At 38.2% G+C, this 21,966-nt stretch overlaps 1 protein-coding gene across 1 annotated transcript in view; it reads left to right on the top strand.

Annotated features, from left to right (window-relative positions):
* FGF10 (fibroblast growth factor 10) overlaps window positions 1–21,966 on the top strand; it is an 80,023-nt gene that overhangs the window by 55,778 nt on the left and 2,279 nt on the right. Inside the window, exon 2 of the mRNA XM_084802594.1 lies at window positions 16,172–16,275. Within this exon, the coding sequence (XP_084658720.1) occupies window positions 16,172–16,275 (104 nt within the window). The remainder of the gene's footprint in view (window positions 1–16,171; window positions 16,276–21,966) is intronic.

Below are 21,966 nucleotides of genomic sequence, written 5' to 3' on the forward strand. Positions count from 1 at the left end.
CTATTGTTACCAAGGGATGTAAACACAGTTCCTTGAAAAGAAAAACAACAAACTCATACTAGGTTAACATGGGGAAAATCAACATGTGGGATTAATGCAATAAGCAGTACCATTTCACTAGCAGAATAAAAATCAGATGCTAAATGATCAATTGTAACATTGGCTCTCTATAGGTCACAGAACTATAAAGCTTGAAAAAGCTTTGATACTCACCTCTGGGGCAATATTCTTATTTTACAGACAAGAAGGGAGAACATGAGAAGTTAACCAGTTTTTCCAAAACTAGAGTTTACAGTTCACTAAGATAAAGCTAAACTATCATCAGTCGAGTTCCAGCCAAAAGAAAAATAAAGATTTTAAAATATGCTAAAGTTTTCTTTGTCTTATTCCATTGGTAAGTCGTGGTTTACTTCTATAGTGGACATACATTATGGACGTAATTCCTGAAGCTGCTTTGAGTAGTGTGACGTCACAGATGAGTTTATAGAGGTCCTTCCTTCCTTCCTTCCTTCCTTCCTTCCTTCCTTCCCTCCCTCCCTCCTTCCTTCCTTCCTTCCTTCCCTCCCTCCTTCCTTCCTTCCTTCCTTCCTTCCTTCCTTCCTTCCTTCCCTCCCTCCTTCCTTCCTTCCATCCCTCCCTCCTTCCTTCCTTCCTTCCTTCCCTCCCTCCTTCCTTCCTTCCTTCTTGTCTGTATCTTTCTTTCATTATTTATATTCATGCTCAGTACATTCAGAACACAGCTTGAATGTCTCCAGATCAAGCTGAAAAATGTCCACCTGCAAATATCAGCCACTCCCCAAGTGTCAGGTAACCATAGCCCGGCATTCTGACATTGCTTTCAGCATGATGCTTACGTGACTGTGGTTCTTAGTGCTCCTTGGTTCTGTGTAGCTTGGCTCTGTGTAACCACTTCCCATCCTGAGTTTCATGTGATTTTTGCAAGTAAAATGGGATCAATAAGATTGTGTCAGACGCACGGATACAGAAGTTGTTGAAACTGGCCTAGGAGATGAGCTGTTCATTTGTTTGGAAAAAAAAAAACTGGCAAGGCTTCACATCAAAAAGAGCCCTAATTGCACATGTAACAGGCTCAGTACAGTATATGTGTATTCAAGGTGACCTTTAAAATAAATGTTTTTTTTAAATGTCAGTGCTTTTTATAATAAATAAATAAATGAACCAGCAATGAAAATTGCTTGACAATAAATAAATAAGTACATAAATAAAATAACGACTTTGATTTAAAAGCACATAGAATCACATTTTAACGTCCCCTTCCTCTTTTTTGTTTTGGTTGTTTCCTTTTAGCTTTTGTTTTGTTTTGTTTTTACCAAGGCAACTTTTGAATAAATGTTTAAATTATGTAAGTTGTATGAGCATAGACACTTTGGTGTTAGTAGATATTTTTTTTACAGACAATTTCTAAGAATCTAGATTATTGATTAAGGCCCCAAATGAAAACTGTAGTGAAGAAAAGTGTTTGCAGGGTGATCCTAGCAACAGATGAACTCTTCAAAGATGTCCCCCAAAATCTGAAGGTCTATCAGGTCTACCTGAATTTCTGTACTTATGAAGGGAAAAGGTCTGACCAAAATGCAAATTCAGCTCCCAGATAAATCTTTAAGTTATTTTTCATATTCAAAGCAAACAAAATAACCAACACACATGTGCTGTTTGTTCATTTCTCCTGCCATTGACTCTAGCATATTAGTGAAGGTACACTGTCATAATTTGACCAAGAAGTAGTTACACAATGTGTTTTTCCTCAAGATCACTTTTAATTACCAACAATAAGAATATAAAATCTAACCACTATGCTTGATTGGAGACTAAATAAAACAGCCAAATAAGGATTTAAAACTAATGAAAACCTTTATTTAAAAAAAACAAAAACTGTCTGATCAGTTAAGCTAATAATTCAAAATGTGTAATTTTAACAATCTATTAATTTTTAGCAATTTAAATTATAATTTAGATATCTTCCCAAGAGTTAAATAAGATTTTATGTCATTATATGATGTATATATTTTTCTCTTAGAGAAAGTGCAAAAACTTTGAAGCAAAACAGTATCATTCAGCATGTGTTGTTTGCAGAATTCCCAGATGTACTCATGCAGATAGTTCAGGAGTACAAATCATTCAGGCCATTTTCTTAAGTTTCATCTAAGAGTTTCTTTTCGCTGACTCTATCATAATAAAGGAATGTGTCTTGCAGTCACTACCAGTAACGTTAGTGGCACACTTATGTTTATATTTCAAATATGCTTTTCATTTTCTGAAACAGAGGCAAATTCCTGGTGATATCTTAATGTTTTAAGGTAGTTAATGCCAAAAGGCTTGGACCTGTTCTAAAACTGAATATTTCCCAGATGTGCAGTAAGGCTAAAGGTGGAGTAGCTAACAAAAACCAACTTCCTACCCTTGTTAAACTTCCTTAGATGAATTTTAAGTAAGGATTAATTAGACAGTAGGACCCGTGAGCAGCTGAAGCCACAGAGATAAAAGAAGGAAGCTTTCTTGGTTGTAACATAAGCTCACTCTTGAGAAAGGCGAGCATCGCCTGCCAGTGTCTCCTAACACCAGCACTCCTCTAACTAACTTGCTTCTGAAAATGCTACACGTTCAGAAAAATTTTAAGTTGTTTACTGGCATATTAAGCAATTTAGAGTTCTGGGGAACAAGTAGGAGAAGAAGGATGAAATAGTAAAAGTACATTTACAACAAGTAACTCATAGAGGACATCAGATATATAAAAGGCCAACGTGCAAGTCACCAGAGAACACTACTATCAATATGGCTTATCATAGACAAACTTTGCAGTGGACATATTCTGAGCATGCGATGGTTCTGAAAACCCTCGTGTCTCAGTGGGAAGCCAAGCTGGCTATTGCAGGAAAAGAAACTGCCAGCACACAGATGGCTCAGGAGATCTGGAGAGGAACCAGAACCAAAGCCTTCCACCTAGAAATACTTAAGGCTTGGGCACTTCCACCTGGCATGCTCCTGAAAACAGCTGTTTTGTATTGGAGACTGGTAAATTTTACTGAACCACTTAAGTCTAATCCATAAATTTCAAACCAAGTGTTTCTGGTATTAGAAGCATATTCATTTGATGATATTTTCATTCAGATTATCGCGTGAATATGGGTTCTGGTTGAGGTTTTAAAAAAAAATGGTGCAAACTTAAAAGGCTAGCATCAAACATGTCAACCCAATTAGAGATAAATCTGCTTTGACAGATATAATAAAAACTAGACTGGGCAAAGCCAAATGGAGTCAATAACTTGCATCATTTTGCTAATAGAAGACCAAAGTCTACATCCATAAATCTTCAACCATGTCAATCAGATATTTTAGATAGGAAGCTACCTGGATAATTTTCCTTATGGGTATCCTCTTCCTCAACTTAAAAGTATTTTATGTACACGGATGAGGTTGTCAGTAAGGGTTATGCTCTCACAGATGGGAGTACGGTAAGGGCTAAGAGAAATGTACCTAATGTGTCTGAGAAAATTATGTTGTTAGAAAATAACTGATTTTATATTTTACTCCTATTAGTTTGCCAAAAAATTCTGCTAGCATGAGTTTTGCTGTCAGTATGACCCTGACTTTCCACACTGTGATGCCTTACGTAGTAGTGAGATAGCAAAGAGAAAGGAAAAGGAAAAGCTACCCATTTCCATAAGGAGGGCACCCCTCATTTCTCTATGTAGGTCAGTGTTTCTGGAGGAGGTTAGTTGAAGGTGAAAACAAATCTAACAGTATAGTACACACGTCCAAGGAAGTGTCTCTCAAGCTACCTGCAAATCAAGTCTGCATAACTGGACAAGACGTGTGGCAAAAGCCAGTGCAATTAGATCACAGAGCCCAGGACCACGGATGTAACCATTAGCAGCTGTCTTTGTGAACTAGCAAATCGGAGGAACAATAAAACTAGGAGATGGTGATAATGAAAGAAGAGGGGCACTAAATGGCTCCATTCTTCCTCGTGTCTTTTAAGTCTTCCAAATGGACAGACTCCGCCACCCTCCTCAGAGTTAGAGTGTTGAATGACTGTTGAGGGCAAAGAGGGATGAGAAGGTTGTTTATTCACTGGAGGAAGAAAGATGGCATCTGCCACCGTGTCAGAAAGCTGTTAAGCACTCTAGAGGAAAACACTCATCTTGTTTTAAAGTCAACAAACAACTGTTTATATTTGGATGTTTGCAACAGGCCTCTTTACCTTCACATCCCTGGCCAAGCTTCTCAGACACCGAGGGATGGTCTCAGATACTGGCCTTTTGTGCTTAGATGACGTCTTTCAGAATTTCTTTTTAAAAGGTTCTCATGACTCCACACTATGCCATGAAAGACAGAGAAGTGGTCCTTGGATCTTCTGAGGGAAACAAGTGGCTTTAGAAAAAAAAACATGAGTACAATAATTCTCATTAAGATTTGGAGTTCTTTTTTTTCTTTTTTTTTTTTTCTTTTTTTTTTTTCTATCTTTTATTTTCCTAGAGCATGAAGTTGACAATGGCTCTTTTGTTTCTGACAAGAGTCCTAAGCACTAAACATCAAGGAGGGTCAACACAGTTTTCTTAGGGTTGCTCTGTGCTATCAGTCTTTCAGGATACCAGCTTGTTGCTTTTGAGTAAAATACACAAACATCAAATTATGTGAGGATTTGGTCCATAGGGTAGAGACCACTGTGTAGAAGACAAATATAGGTCTTCTGATTTTATCCTCAACAAGTACCGTGCTTAGAGTTGCAGACAGTTAAAGGGGGGGGGGGGCGGGGGCGGGAATCTGGCTTCCATCTCACACAGTTTCACCATGGAACTTCAGACTGAAACTTGGAGGATGGGAACCAGGAACCCCTGCTTTTCTTCTTCTAAAGGGAAATGAGTTTGATAAACAGACATATATTTCCCATGAGAGTTTTTCAGATTAATTAGTTTCTCCCATGGCTGTATTTGGGTCTCAGCGGTGAGCTTGCACTGCTAGTCCACCATGAAGTAAGGATGACAGATGTGGCCAATAAGGAGACTTGAGAGCTGTTCTTTCAGCAAACCAAGAGCAATTTGGATCTCATTCCACCCTCAAGCAAATTATCTTCCTTCATTGCAGCTCTCACCTCTGCCGTGTGGGTAAAGATCAAAGACGTGAAACAGCCTGAAATCTACATACTAAATTTTTTAAATGATGGTATATGCCTACTTTATGACCAAGAGAAAGACATCTAGTTTAGGCATCTAGATTAGAGGAAGCTCTATTTTTAAACAATTGTTTTGGTTAGGTTTTTCATTTTAATTTGAAGTTGTTTTCCAGCTGTTCTTTTGTGTAAGACAGATGGGCATCCATCTATTCATCTGCCTATCTATTCATCTGTTGAATGACAGCAACTATGAAAATAACTTCATGTCACTGGTCCTAAATTTTATGCAATTTTCATAAGGTACATATATATATATATATATATATATATATATATATATGTAGTTTTCATATCTTATGAAAATTGCATTAAATTTGGGACCAGTGGCATGGCGTGTGTGTGTGTGTGTGTGTGTGTGTGTGTGTGTGTGTGTGTGTGTGTGTGCGCGCGCACGCACATGCACGTAACATACATAACACACACATAACATTTCTTTAAACTGTAATATTGTGGATCTTAGTGGTGTAAACACAACAGATGTACAGATATGTTTATTCTGCTTCTTTACTTCTTTGCAGCTTGAATTTTTTCCTAAGCAACTCTTACTGATTATTTCCAGCCAGCATGCCATAAACCTTTCCCCTTATCCATTAGCTTTCATTTCAAATCTTGGATTTTTCTGAAAGGGTAGTGTTTATTCCTAGAACTTTTCCTGGTTCTGTTCTCTCACTTTGCCTAGATTTGAACATCTGACTCAACAGTGCTTTACATTTTGCCTTTATTCTATTTCAAACTATTGCGCCAAGCAGGTACTTTACATTAATTTATATGAAAGTACCGACTCCAGCCTAATTTGCAAGACACTTGCTGCGTGTTAGCATTGATCAGAATGAGCACCGGGGCCCAGAGAGCACAGTTTTCTCTGACACGTGAGCTGTGAATACACAGAGCATTTTCACAGACTTGGAGGATATCGTGTCTACCCTTGGTCTAACCCACTCCAGCTAGTCTCTAGAAAGACATGAACTTCTGTAGTATTGGGGACATAGCTTCCCATGGCCAATGCCGTGAGTCACCAAACTATAGTAGCTAATTATAAATGACAAGTGAATATAGTTTGTCAAGTAATAGCTATAACTTGAAAAATTTTTGTTAATAAATTGCACAGTCAAGTCAGAATTCATATTTATAAGTAGCCGTGGAAAGAATTTAGGGTTAATTTATATTGTTGTGAGAACTTGTCAAACTTATATCACATGCATGCGTTTGAGCCATGAGCTTGCACCCCTAAAGCTAGTTCAATATTAAGTATTTTACTACTTGGAGACACCCATGTTTACCTGATTTATGAACCCTTCAACACAACAAATAAGACTTTCTTGTGGAGGGAAAAATCAAGATATGGCCCAATGGCTCATTTTCCTTTTAATTAAGTTGAAAAGAAAAAAAAAGAATACCATATTATAATTAGGTATGTTATGAAAGTAACATAATAAATATGGTAGACATTTTATTGGACTATCTTTAAAATAAATATCTATATTAACTTAATAATAATTTATTGGAATATTCCATGCAGTAATTTATCTAACCCTCTGTGTTAACTTTAATTTTTTCCCCATTTATAAATAAAAAGCAGTGGCCAGAGTCAAATACACTGAATTGTTTCTGTGTAATGAACAAGATGAATTAGTCTATAAAACATAAGGTCGATATAAAGTCTTTGCCTGGCTGCCAACAGTTTATAAATGTTTACAGGAGCCTTGGGAAGAATATAGACTCAGGATTTACTTCTGGTCCTGAGTGACCTTTCTACAGGTGCTGGGATAAGCTCCCCAATCTCTCTGGATCCCCTGGTGTCATCTCTTGTAGAAGAGAAGGGATATGAAGCAGACGGTGTCTACATCGCTTCAAGCTCTTCTCCGATTTTACCGTGTGTTAAACTCTAACCCTCCTGCAGTTTTAAATACCCTCAGCCCTTCATATTAAAAAAAAAAACCTAGTCTTTTTTTATTTAGTGATGTTTTACTCATTTTGAGGCTGTGAAGTTCATGCCTTAAATTAGATTTGATTGCACACAGATTTCTGAAAAATAACTTAGAACTTGATTTTTAGGACATGCAAAATAGATGAGAATTAATGTTTGCTACGGCCTCCTTACTGCAGTAGGATCCAACTTTAAGGAGTTCTTTGGTTTCCACTAATGCAGAACACAGCTATAATATCATGAGTTATGTACTGATTCCCCTGGAAGTAATAGTGCCAGAGTGAGTGAGCTGGAGAAGCCACTTCCTGTGCAGAGTAGCAGCCTTTTTTTTTTTTTTTCAGTGTTTTGGAAAGACCTTCATCACTTATGAATTCCCTCAGTGCACTCCACAATGTGAAATGCGCTAATCGACAATAACAGGGCTGTAATCACTTGTGAGGTGGGTCTAGGACATCCTGGCTTAAAAAGAAGGAAAGATAGAAAGAAAGAAAGAAAGAAAGAAAGAAAGAAAGAAAGAAAGAAAGAAAGAAAACATAGGAACAAAGCAACCAAGATTTCTGATTGTGTAGCATTGTTTGAGGAATTTTTATCCAATAAAGAAAATGGGAGGATTAACCAGGAGTTTTATTTGACTTTATACAAATATATCTTCAGGTATTGAAGCAAAACTTCTCTAGGAAAAAATATTACTCACTTCCTTGTTCATAGCTTTGACTGACACCATTTGAATGGGCCCTTCTGGAACTACCCGCAGCTCTGAACACCTGCACTTTGTGTACCCACACCCCACCCCACCACACCCCACGTGATCCCATCTCAAACCGGGATCAACTGTCAATCATAAACAAACCCTTCTGGGCAGTTAATTTACCTGGGCTGGCCATCGAATCCTCTCCTGGTTTGTGAGGTACATATATCAGGACTTACTTGGGTGATTACAAAGAACCGTCAGTGAATCCTGGGCCTGGTAACACCACCATTTCTGCCTTTGTGGGGCAATAGATACTAACAGAAGTTAATGTATCAAAACGCAACACTTGCAAAATTGATACATTGTGTTCCAGATTCAGATATTCATTTGTATATACATATTCAGGTAAGGATAAGGTTGGGGTTTTTTGTTGGCTTGTTTTGTTTTTTCTAATCTTTACTAGGGAGAGAGTTTTAATAAAGTATTACTTAGATCATGCTGGCCTGTGAACAAGTCTGTGGGAAGATACTAATTGATAATTGATGCCGATTGTGCTAAGTTGATGGTCCCCAGAGCCTAGACTGGGAGCTCCTCAGCAGTAATAGGAGAGAAGAGAGGGAAAACAAGGATGCATTTATTTCTTTACTCTCAACTGTGGGTGTGATGGGACCATCTGCTTGAGATCCTTCCTGGACTTCCCTGAAACCACAGTTTATAACCTGCAATCCTAAGCCAAATAAAACTCCCCAAAGTCGCTTTCTGTCAGAGTATTTGTCACAGCAGTGCAAAGGATAATAGAACAACTAGTGAGGGGGGAAAAAGCTGGAAAATATGAAGCTGATATTCTGAAAAGACACATTAGGTCACTAACTCCAAGTATTTGATGACCTGTGATCAGTATAAAGACCTGGAATCATATTTTATTTGTAATAAAAATGAAGGAAGAAGCCAGGTAGGGGTGGCACAGGCAGGCCTTTAATCCCAGCAGTCAGGAGGCAGAGGCAGGGGGATCATTGTGAGTTCAAGGTCACTCTGGTTTACAGACTAATTTCCAGGACATCCAAGATGCACAAAGAAATCTTGCCTCAAAACAAACAAACAAACAAACAAAACAAAACAACAAACAAAATCAGTAAGAACCGTCTTAAACAGAATTCAACAAGTGAGTGAAACTTGTTTGGATTCCATTGTGAATTTCTGGCATTTTAAAATACTAGGTCAGTGAGAGTGGGTTAATCATTTAAAGTTACACATGAGCATTTGATGTGGGACACAAGGCCTTGCACATACTAGGCACACTCCAACACTGAGTCATAGCCCCGGACCAAATGCTTAATTTTGTCTTCAAATTACCAAATTACCAGTTAATTAAATAAATTGTTAGTTGTTTGTTTGGTCGTTTGGTTGGTTGTTGGTTGGGATGGGTTTTGCTGGGTTTTGGTTTTTGGTTTTTTTGAGACAAGCTTTCTCTCTTTAACCCTGGCTTAGCTGGAACTAGCTCTATAGACCAGGCTGGCTTGAACTCACAGAGATCCATTTGCCTCTGCCTCCATTGCCTGGCAAATGCAGCCTTAAATTTATAACTGCTTTGGGATTGGTCTCCAATTTCATCCATCAGGTCAAATGCAAACAGCGAAAACACTAAGAATGTAACATTTATATAATTCCTGATTGTGTCATGGTTACTCTTGCTATAGGTAGTTTATTGTACATATGTGTAATAATCTAAATGTGTATGTAAATTTTTTTAAAAGTTTAATTGAAAAAAAGATCAAGCTGATTGCTGAGTTTATCCTATATCCTGAGTTACTAAGTGGGAATGGGAGAAGTCAGTTGGTCTTTACCAAATTAGGAAATACATATTTCCTAGTGGAACATTAGTAATGATTTGGGATTCATTTTCTATCTGTTATTCTAAGTAGAGGTCAATGGTCTCTGAAATGACTATGGGAGACAGAAAAACTAAATAGCTGGCCTGCGTTATGCTGTGCAGGAAGCCCATGTGTACCAAAAAGCCCAGACCTAGGCTAATCATTATACCACTGTGCTGGCTTTCTTTGAAAGACAAACTCATTCTAGAAAAAGGATATTCCTGAAACCCTGGGTTGAAAGCCCAGGTATAAAATGAATCCCTTTTGCACTGAATCAGCTTCCCAGCCATGAGCATATCCTTAAAGGCAACACCCAGGCCTTTAATCCACAGACTGTCAATACAAATAATAATCTCTTGGTAATGTCCATAAAAGTTGTTTAAGTCTCTTAAATTTCCTTTAATGTCTCTACACTCCAATTTCACAGAAAACAAATGATAATATGATAATAATATCTTTAATAAAAGATTCATTTTTATTTTATGTGCATGCATGTTTCATCTGCATGTATGTTATGTGTGCCATGTGCATGTCTGGTGCCCACAGAGGCTAGAAGAAGGAATTTCGTTTCCCCAGCCCTCTGCGAGAGCAGTGCATGCTTCTAACCGCTGAGCTGTTCTCTAACCCTCTGACAATAATATCACTTCGAGACTTTAAAAATGTGATCAAAGAAATGATACATACATAGCACATATGCCCCATATTCATGTTTTGACAGTTATGTAGCTGTCAAGAACCCCATACCTGCTATGCAGAAGAAAACTCTCTTCTCCTCCACGTCCATCAAAAGCTCTTGCGAGGCATATTAACTGTGGCCACGATTTGCATCTCTTCCTGCTTTGGTTCTGCTCCTCTACACATGTTTTTGCGTTGGTTTGTGTGTGTGTGTGTGTGTGTGTGTGTGTGTGTGTGTGTGTGTGTGTGTGTGCATTAAAGCTGTTCCCCCGCCTGCCTCTTAGTTGTAATGTACAGAGCAGTGGGTGGTCCTTGGACTAACAGAGCCAACACTGCCTGAAAACCAACATGCTGGAAAATTTAATTCCAGGGTCCCAGCCTAGATCTGTAGAGTGCAAAAACCCACCAATCTGCGTTTCAACACACCTTCCAGATGGTTGCTAGGCAGGTTTGACTAGGGGACCCGCTAGGGTAGACTGGTTAACTCGGCACCATTGTGATTCAGCTGATGGGCCACAAATGTAATAGCCCTTTCCTGAAATACCACACAACCCTACGAGCTACGAGCAGTTTGTCACAATTAACAACAACAACAACAACAACAAAAGACTGCAGGAGTATAACTGACTCACCGCATCACTTAGCTATCCAGCATCAGACACGGAAAGCCAAGCTCTGGGGTTCCACAACTCTTCCTTCCGTTCATACTAAGTGCCTTGGCAAATCTCTTGACCTCGCATGTGACCTTGCACTCCCCTTGAAAACATGTGGTGAGGAGAATAGTGAATTAAGGGAAGGAGAAGCTAACAAAAACAAAATCAGTACCATGCATGTTACATTATTTTAGCTATACTCAGCGTGGCAATTACTTAGACATTCTTTCAAAAGAAGTTAAGCTAAATTGTTGAAGTAATCAAATATGCTATCTCAGACAGGGCAAAAATGTGTTCTCATTGTTTTTCTACGGAAAGTCAGTTTTGGAGTCCTTGCACTCTAGTATTACAGATGTGACTACAAAATAAATGATATTTTATTATGATTAAAAACCTAGACAGGTTTAAACTGGTTGTAAACTAACATCCAGTAACGTGCCTAGCTCCCCTTCTCAAGTAGCCTGCAATAATCCTTTCTATCTTTTTAAAAAATCAAATATTTGTGAAATATTTTGGTGACAGATAACATTCATGATTTGGGTGAGATTTTTTACTCTGTAGTCTCTGTATGAATTTTTTTATTACCGTGTGATGATCAAGGTGAAAACAGCAACACTGGCTACCAGCTCCAGACAATAGGCGGTTGTACTGACAGTCACAGTAATTGGGAGAAGCGCCCTAGAAACTGAGCTCAGCTTTGTGATAAAGGAGACCGAGCTTTTTAAAAGGAAGAACAGATAAGGACTGTCTTAGCATCTTTTCTGTAGCTATAACAAAATACCCAACACTGCGTACCCTGTAAGGATACGGGGGTTTATTTGACTTCCCATTTTGGAGAACAGAAAGTTCAATATCAAGATAAGGACATCCAGAAAAGTCTCACAGGGCAGATGGCCTCACATGGTGAAGAACACGTTAGCTCAGGTCTCTTTCCACATGTAGCAGTGAACTCTGTCTTAAAAACCTACCTCGCCCTTGGGTGTCACTGTTTATTTAGCTACAAATGTCATCCTAGAAACCCACCTCACCCTCACAACTCTATCTAAGCCTTTCGTATATTACTAGTGACAGTTTCAATCAGTAAAGCCTAACAACACAGAAAGAGGAGAGGCTTTGTATTCAAACATCAAATTAACAATATTCAAGACAAGATATGTCTCCTAAGTATTTTGGTATGTAAATGACACAATGCTTAACTTTGATTTATTTTGTTAAATTAATTGGGAATTTGAGTCGTATATAAAAGTAGATGATTCAGGAGGGGCCTTTGTCATAGTCTACTTGTTCTACTTGTTATGTTTTAAGTTAACTTAAGGGAGCTGTAGAGATGGCTCAATGGTTAAATATAGTTGTATTATTTCATTATCTTATGTTGACCAAAAATCAATACTGCTTAAAACAAAGACCCTATATGGAAAAAAGAACCCTTTAAACACCATGTTCAAAACTCTATTTATAATTAAATTAATGAATAGTTGAACAAATTTAAAAGCTAAAAAAGCCATTCAGATTTACAATACTCTATCTATAACTGATATCAAATACATCTTATAATTCATTAACATATTCTTTGAATTCATTTTGATTTTTCTTTTACTTTTATTTTTGTTTTATTTAGATATAAACTTATTAATTCATTATTTCACAACTATGACTACTATTTAAAAAATTTAGATTTCAGAAATGCTCCATTTTGCCTTGCACAGTCATTGATTCTTTTTGGCCTTCAATGACTATATGTGAAGTGCATAGTATGAACATCATTGTGTCTATTACGATTTGAATTACAATATTGAATGATGAAGGAGTATAAAACCCAAAGTGATTCTTGGTGCTTCTTAGGAGGCCAAATGCACAGCCATGATGGGCCCCACACTATTGAGAGTGGCTACCTAAGCTCTGATGTATATAGTTCAAAAGTGACAGCTACCGAAGGTCTTCTTCCACGTCTGTGTACAGTAGGTCAGTTTAGGACTCAACAATTCATGTGAGAGAGCAAGAGACTTAGCTTTAAAGGGTTAAAATTCTCATGGAATTATACTAAACATGATATATTCCAGCGTATTGATTCAAACTATCAAAGTACCTAGTATTGTAATTGTCCTCAGACTTGGTAGTACATGTCATTACCGTTGAGCCAGCTCTTTGACTCTCAAAAGTGTTTGATAGCTTTTAAATCTGAGGTAACTGTAGCCGCATATAAGTTGCAAGAAAGGCGAAGAGAGGCCCACTATACCCTTCCCTCACTTTAGCAGGAAGCTTTTCAACTGGCGTTTCATTTTAAGTCAAAGTGAACACATACAAATTTAATAGATGCTGATCTAATGAAGCTCAAAAAATTCTGGAGTTCCTTTCCAAAAAACAACCTTAATGGCAAACTTGATAATTTTGGTCAAATAGAGCAAAACTGTAGAAATTACATATGAAAAAACAGGCAGGCTTGATTGCTCACCAAGAAGCATGCACATTCACAGAGGCTTGCAATAAATGCAGTCTCTGTAACCTACAAATCTTTCAAATTATCACTTAGTGACCTATGGTACAACCAACAGTTATTTTTAGAACTCAAAAAGGCATTAATTCATCTAAGTCTTTCCTCTCTCTATTTAGATAGTATAGTGTATGCTTTTGTGTGTATTTCAAAAATACATCTCTTTTGAAGATACAGGCATGATATAAGCATCAAGCAGCACACATACGCGGTCAAGCATCGTGCGATGGCACTTAAATATGTACACTTTAACGTGCCAACTTTAAAGTGCCTAAAAGTAAATATTTACATGTTTGCCCACACTATCTGCAAAGTAAAAAGGGGTGTTTAATCTAGCTTTTAAATACCGAGTTCCCATCTGAAGTAAAACACGAAGGTGGACTGTGTCCTGGTGTATGCCACAAACTCCCCTAAATAACCAGCCATGCTGTTCCCTTTGTTCAGCTTAGTCCTCACTACCGCAGCTCCAGGCTACTGCTTAGGCTTTAGAACGTCTGCTTTACTCCTTGTTAAAACCATTCTTCCTGCCTCTCTTTTCCATCCATCTTCTGTCTCGGCAGAATGCGTGTGGAATACCTCAGTTTCCCGACACTGTGCACCCCCTTCTTCTTCAGGCACAGCAGCTCAAACAGTCCTGCATTACATCAGAATGCCACTTCCTGTCTAGTTGGTATCTTCTCCTTGCCACAAAGTTTATTAGGTTTTGGTTTTTGTTTGTTTTTTTGTTTGGTTGGTTTTTTGTCCTCTGAAACTCAGGTATTTTCCCAAGTGGCACCCCAACATCCTCAGGAGAATAGCATTTTAATAAGTTGCTTTAGTGAGCCTTATTGTTAAGTGGTTTCTACAGAACCCCACTGTAGCAAGGGAAAAGAGAAAGAAAAGTGAATATAGCCAGAAGAGTAGAGAAAAGAAGTCTGAAAGCCGCAGGACTAGGGTCGAGAGCCATCGTGACTGACCTAATGATCACCTTGTGTGCGAGCCATGTAACTTTATCTTCCACTCTCTGAGCTGTAACTGACAATGAGAAGGACAGTACCTCCTTGAACAACAGCCATGGATATTAAAGTAATGAACTGCAAGAGAGTACTTTTAAAATATGCAACTGAGCGTGCGTGTGAGTGCCCTGAGGGTAACATCCAGCACAGGGTAAGAGATAGTGAACGACATGAACATTATCCCATATACACCGCACAAAACAGTGAGATGCTGTCTTAATGACGGCTGGGCTGGGTGCGGTCGGACACTTCCTCCACACAGGGCCTTGCTACATGTTACCTAGCACAAGTCTCTTAATGTCAACTTTGCTGTTGGAAAATTCTAGTATGTCTTCTAGCTTCCAGTAGACTGACATAGGAAAGAAAAGGAGAGAAACCATTCATGTCCTGAATATAAGCCATTTTCCCCTTGGGGAAAAATATCTGAGGACACACTTATGTACTACATCAAACACGGTGTTTGTACTGTCAGGTGATACACAGTACCAGGTAACTTATGATTCCCTTCCACAGCATCTGGCTAAGCCAAAGGGAGTTTATCTGATCGATGGAAACGTTTTGTAGCCTCTTGAGGAAGTTCCAAAACTCAAAACTAGTAGGGGAAAACGTGCCTCTAATAATAACTGAAGTCCTGAGCTTGAGGCAAATTCTAATCATTTTGTGTGTTACAGTCTTGTTTGTCTTCACATGAGAAATATTAATATGTTGGCCACTTTTCAGATGACACTGAGGTGAGGAGCAATCTGGTGACTTCTCTAGTCCTTTCCCAATAGACGCGGAGCCAGGAGCCGAATGCATACACCCCAGCTCCCAACGGCACATTCGCCTCACCGTGCTGCCTATCCGGTCTGAGCAAACTCTATTAAGAGTGATAACACAAGAAGTTTTAGTTTTGAGATCTTCTTAGGCCAAAAAAAAAAAAAAAAAAGTGCAGGCCTTTGCATTCTGTATTAAATGCCCCTTTCCACATCTGCCTACAGACTTTCCCGAGAATATCGTTACATATACCCAACTAACTTTTTTCACTGGAGGAAACGGTCCTGTCTGTCGATTACTACTGCCGCTCAGGAAAAGAGAAAAACCCTTTACTCTGGACTTCTGTATCTGCTATTGTAAGGGACAGTGTGGATGCTGAGACAAGTCTCGCTGTGCCCTCAGAATGTCAACACATTGGTCACAAAATGAATTTATCAGTGAAACGCAGCCAAGGGATTTAGTTTATCTAAATGTGCTACAAAGGAAAAATAGTTTACCGTTGTTTTTACAGATTGAGGTAAATCTGACATATCATTGACATATGCTGTGGATTTAATTTAATACCACAATACAGATGTGGGCTCTGATAAGTTTCTTGTGAAATCTAGGCTAAGATGAGTAGAGCAGTTTCAATGTTTATAGGGTTGAAAAATGTCGAGGATGCAAAGGAAGCATTTTAATTAAAACATTTCCCTGAGTAAAAATGGAGGGGGCCTCCCAAAGCCTTACTACTGGTTTCCTGTACTCACTGGGGTTTGAACACGATCACGCAGTTTTGGCTTAGTTTGGTTATCCCATTGTTTGCCTTTTGCTTTGAAGATAATATAAAATTACTTTATCATTTATTTTGATTTTTACCTTCTCCCAACTTAGCACAGACGATGCTTTACAACTTGCCTTTGTAATTGTGTGTTTTAGGTATCCTGGAGATAACATCGGTGGAAATTGGAGTCGTTGCCGTCAAAGCCATCAACAGCAACTATTACTTAGCCATGAACAGGAAGGGGAAACTCTATGGCTCAGTAAGTAGGCCGATGTTGTTTTCAAAACACGCTGCCCTGTTGGTACCAGAGATTTGTCTGGTTCCCTAGAGGAGATATTGAATGGCTTTGTGGTCCTTCAGTCATTACTAATAGTATTCAGAGCATCTCAAGGTCTGGCACATCAGCGTCAACTCCACAGTCTCCTGGATTGTTTGGCCATCAGTCTACTGCACAGGTTATTGTCAGCATTTGTAGGACTGGAGAGGATAACCGGGAAGAATCACTTAAAACAAGGAACTTAGATGAATGAAACCTCGTGTATTATTAGTATCTGCCACAGCTGAAAAGAAAACTAGGGCACAGACACTGTCCATTCTGTTTTAATCATAAATGGGGAAACAGATCATGAGATTCATAGTTTTCCAGGCTATTCAGTGAATCCTAGAATTGCACTTACCTATGCATGAACATTATAGATATTATGTAAAGACTAAGCACTATCTTCACAGTAGGGTCTGCTATCTAAAAAAAATGTATGTGTAACAATAAAGGACACTGTTGAGTAGAGTCCGCATGGGGCCTTGAGTAGATTGCTATGTGTTCTCCACAAGTGTTAAGTACTTTGATTACGACCTCTTCAAACTCAAGTCCAATTCATTTAGAACAAATCTATTTGATTAAATCTCACACAAAATAATAGTTATTTAGAATTAAAACAACAATCATAATTAAAAGAGATTTATATACAGCATAACAATTATGCTATTTAGATTTTTTTTTAGGAAGAAATGGTTAGTTAAAAACATGGCTGTCTGCTACATGTCAAATATGGCCTACCTCCCATAGATGCATAAGAAAAACTATAGAGTCACACACGGTGGTGTACAACTGTGATCACAGCACTTGAAAGGCTGAGGTAGGAAATTTACAAATTCTAAACTAACCTGGGGTACAGAGGAGAAGTTGTTTCCAAACAGAGTAAACCAATTCCTTAATTCATGTGTTTGCACACGTACACACACATACACACAGAGAACCTTGAATTCAAGCATTGTATGGTATATAGGGGAAAATGTCAACAAATATAAAATAGTTACAGAATAATTCATTATTATTGTAAGAGAAGATGATTGATAGTGTAGTAGCTTTGTGACACTGTCAGGACTCTGCTTTAATCACTTACTTGCCACTTGAAGGATTATCCAAGCAGGGCAATTAGTGATTATGGATCTGTTTTATAGTTTGGATCCCAGCCTTTACCAAAGTCATACTAAATAAACTTATTTTTCTAAGTTCCATTATTAAGGAATATAAGCTATCTTTTTAAATTAAAATTTTAATTGTATTGTTGGAGGATATATAGTAATATAAGTGGACAGAAACAAAACATATGAAACAGGTACTTTAACTAAACTTGTTTTTCTAGCCAGAAATTGTGCATTCTTACATTTTCCATAGTATCAAAATTTTAACTTGAAATATGCAAATCTCCTTTTTTGATTAGCATGAGGGTAACCAGTAGGTCTTAAACCAGAGTAAGCCTCAAAATCAATAGGAAGTTTCTGAAAACAACATAATGATGGAACCCAGGCAGGCCCAGACTGTCTTACTCAGTCTAAGGTAATGTCTAAGAATGTATACAGTTAATGCGGTAGCAAGTACTGTCTACACTGCCAGTTGTGAGTTGAGAACCACCAATCCAGAAATGGCTTAGGTTTGTCTTCTATTCATATCAGGCCTACTGTTAAATGACAAGCCAATCACATCAGAATAAATACTTAAAAGTATGAAGGCCACAGGAATTTTAATTCAATTTCTTCATTGCCTATTATTACACCGCGGAGCCTAAAAAAAAGTGATAGAACAGCTTTAAGAATAGCTCCATTTAAGGTTTTAAATGCTTACCACTTTTGAGGAGATAGTGTTTTGCTTTTGTTTTTATTAAACATGTTTGAAGATCTTCCCAGATGGCCCAGCAAGTAAACGTGCTTGCTCCAAATCTAACAGCCTGAGTTTACTCTCCAGAACCCAAATGGTAGGACAAGGATGACTCCCACAAGTTGTCCTGTTTTCCACATGTATACCCAAACACACACACACACACACACACACACACACACACACACACACACACACACACTTATACACACTTATTCATACCACATACACTCAAACACACGCTAATATATAAACATATACACACATGCACTCATGCACATTCATTCACACACACACAAATATATACACACATATACACACATATACACAAAAAAACACAAACACATACTCATACACATTCATATATACCACCCCACACACACATATGCTCACACACACTCATACACAGTCATATACTCACACACCTACACAAACATACCTGTGCCCATACACACAGTCATACACACACACAAACACACAGACTCATACACACTCATACATCCACACTATCACCACCACCACCACCAACAACAACAAATCTGCTTAAAAATTTTTTTCACAAATACTGTAAGTAGGGAGAGATGATTGCTCGGTGGTTAAGCACTTGCTGCTCTTGCAGAGGACTGAAGTTTAGTTTTTAACACCACAAGTTGGCTCACAACCATAGGGAACTCCTGTTCTTGGCCTTAAACTATTCTGCTAGCAGCATTAGGTGCCAGGCATGTAGGTATACAGAAAAACACAAAGACCAAACATCCATACACAATAAATAAATCATTTTAAAAGTAAAAACAAACAAACATACAGTATCCGAAACATGTCTGAATCCAGGTGTGGCCTGCTTGTTCATCCCCAGGTACTGATGGTTTGGGAAGGAAATTGACTTGAGCCCATGAGCTCAAAGCTAATTTGATCACAAAGAGAAGTATCCTTGTCTTTTAAAAATGCCAACAAAAGTAGCCCCAGTCCCTTCTGGATCCACTGTGTCAGAGTCAGTAGGTATATCCTGTGTATTTATATATTCTTTGAAGAGGGGCTGAAGTACACATGTAGCCAAAGTCAGCATAATACAGAGCCAGATAACCCAAATTAGCTTAAGAAAGTAAATGTGCACAATTTAAATTGTGAGGAATGACTCAACCAATTTTAATGGTAAACCATGTTTATTTTAAAATGTGGTGTCAAGAGATTAACAACCCACACTCAAATGAACTGTGACATAAAGAAAAGTGTGATATTTTCTTATCGTTTCCCCATTTCCTTCTGTGCTGACAAACCTATTTTTGAGCTATAGTCTTTGTGAGTCTCTCCATTCAACCTTCGTCTGAACTTGTCGTCAGGGTACATCTACCACATAACCACATTACCTAGAGAGGCTCACTAACTAAAATGACCATCATCTGATGCTTCTATCATTAGTGTGTTTGACGCCAACTTTGTACTAGCAGGTTGTGATCTTCAAGAAGACCAGGCTGGTCTTCTCTCCCACCATACACACAGCATGTAGAGCTACGCAGTTCCAGAGCATTATAATGCACAAACTAACCTACCTCCCCAGTAGCTTCCCATTAGAAAACATCCTCTCTGCTTCTAGCCCACTTAACAACTGTTAGAAATCACGGTTACATACTAGCATAAGCCTGTGTGCCAGGAGACAACATTTTGTGATTCCTTTTATCATCATCATCATCATCATCATCATCATCATCATCATCATCATCATTATCATCTGTCAAATAATTTATATTAATTCTATAAGCCCGCCTGGAAGAATCTCTGCTGAGCAAACACCTGAGTGATTTGTGAAACTGTCTCTGTATCTATTCTCTTTGAACACTGCCTTCTGTTCATTTTGGGGGGAATGTCTAAATTTCTTTCAAATTCAGTAGTCATTCTTTGAGCAATACTATCCTACATTTCTCTAGAATGATAGTACTGAGAAAGTCTTGATGACGAATTAGTCTGGCCTTCAAGTACCATGATTCAAAAATCAAATAAATGTCCCAGATGAGCACTGAAATTCAAAACCTTTCTTTAATCCACTCCAAGTTACTTTGGGCTCTTGCTTTACCTAATTCTTTTAAAATATTGTTATTAATTCCTTAAGAATTTCATACAATGTGTTTTGATCATAATCATGACCAGTTTCCTCCACTGGATCCTTCAAGATACGCCTTCAGCTTCTTTATCTCCTCTGTCCAATTTGGTACCAGCTTTTTTTTTTTTTTACAAAAATAACTCATGGGTTCAATTTTATGCTGTTTATACATTCCTAGGTGTATAGTCATCTAGTGGAGTGTGATAGACTGACGGGTGTCTACACTGTTAATGTAAACTGACTCTCCTCCCTTGAAGCTGTCATCTCTTCATCTGTTCTTAGTACCTCAAGTCAGGAGTGAAGGCCCATTAACTCTTTCCTACTCCATGTTGACTGGCTTGATCTTTGTAGATCGCTAGACCCCCTGTGGGTTCATGAGTTCAGCAGTCCTGTGATGCCCAGCAGTCACTCTTTTCTCCAACTCCTTCTGACCTCTGACTCTCACAATCATAGGAAAATTTGATGCTATGTCCATTTAGCAAAATGATAGCAGTAGGTACACTCATGGGCCTGTGAACTCCCCAGCTACAAATCCCTTAGCCAAGACTTACAGTACCAGAAATCAGAAAGTAGTGGTTATGCTCATAATATTTGTACCACTATTGCTCCCATGAGCATCTCTTGCCAAACTAGTAATTATTATAATTCACAGAGTTCACAGACAGGAAATCTACTGATGGCTTTTCCCCAGCAGCCTGCCTAGCACCTTCCAATACTATGAAAGCTAGCCAGCAGAGAGTAATGCCCCTGCTGGGCATACATCCTAGATTTCTTAAACATTAGTGCATTTGATTTGCCTATATGTCATGAACACTAGACTTCCTCCAGAGTAGCTATGCCACATCTGAGTTATATCCCAAGTGTCAAAACACCTGAGATGAGAAGATGAATCAAGCACATGTCATTTTAAGAAATATTACTCTTTAAATTCATTTTGGGGAGGAAAACTAAGCATCCAATAAGGAATTTCCTAAAATAGTCCCTTGTAGTTTCTGGGGATGAAACTTTGAGGCTAGTGTCTTGACCAGTGATCTGTCCTGATGTCCTCTGCCTTTCCTCTTTAAACTGTATACCCTTTTAATAAATGTGAGACACAACAATGTTGCTTGAAATCCATATAGTTGCAGAGACATAAATAAGAAAAAAAAACTTAAGTAAGTTCATAAAAAGATTTAAACTTTCAATACAGACTTTTAAATTTTTACTAAAACAACTATATTAGATGATTTATCTTTTCTTCTTAATTTCTATCATATCACTGTGTGGATTTTACATTTACTAGTATTTTAAAGATGAGAAAAATCACACTATGTGGAGGAATGTCTTGAATGGACGTAACGACTGTCAATAAAACACTGTTTAGCCCATCAACTGGGCAGAAGGAGAGGAGGTGGAAGGCGGGGCTTCCTGGCGTGGGGAGAGTAAGGACGGACAGTTGGGAGAGGAAGATGGTTTACAGTTGAGGAGGACAGAGGGAGAGAAATGGCTGGAGGATCACCATAGCGGAAAATTCTTGGGGTATATGTATGATATGAGGTTTAGAGTAGTTGTTTATGCCAGTTTTAGGAGTAGATTTGTATCAGTTTAGATTCTGCCCAGTGTAGTACTGGCAGCTTTAAAGTACGCTTCAGACTCTGTGTCTTTTATTAGCCATCTTAGGAGGAACTGATACATTTTTAATGTAACATTACTAT

This window comes from Acomys minous (genome assembly GCF_964271855.1).
Source record: "Acomys minous genome assembly, chromosome: 11".
In the NCBI taxonomy this organism is placed as follows: Eukaryota; Metazoa; Chordata; class Mammalia; order Rodentia; family Muridae; genus Acomys; species Acomys minous.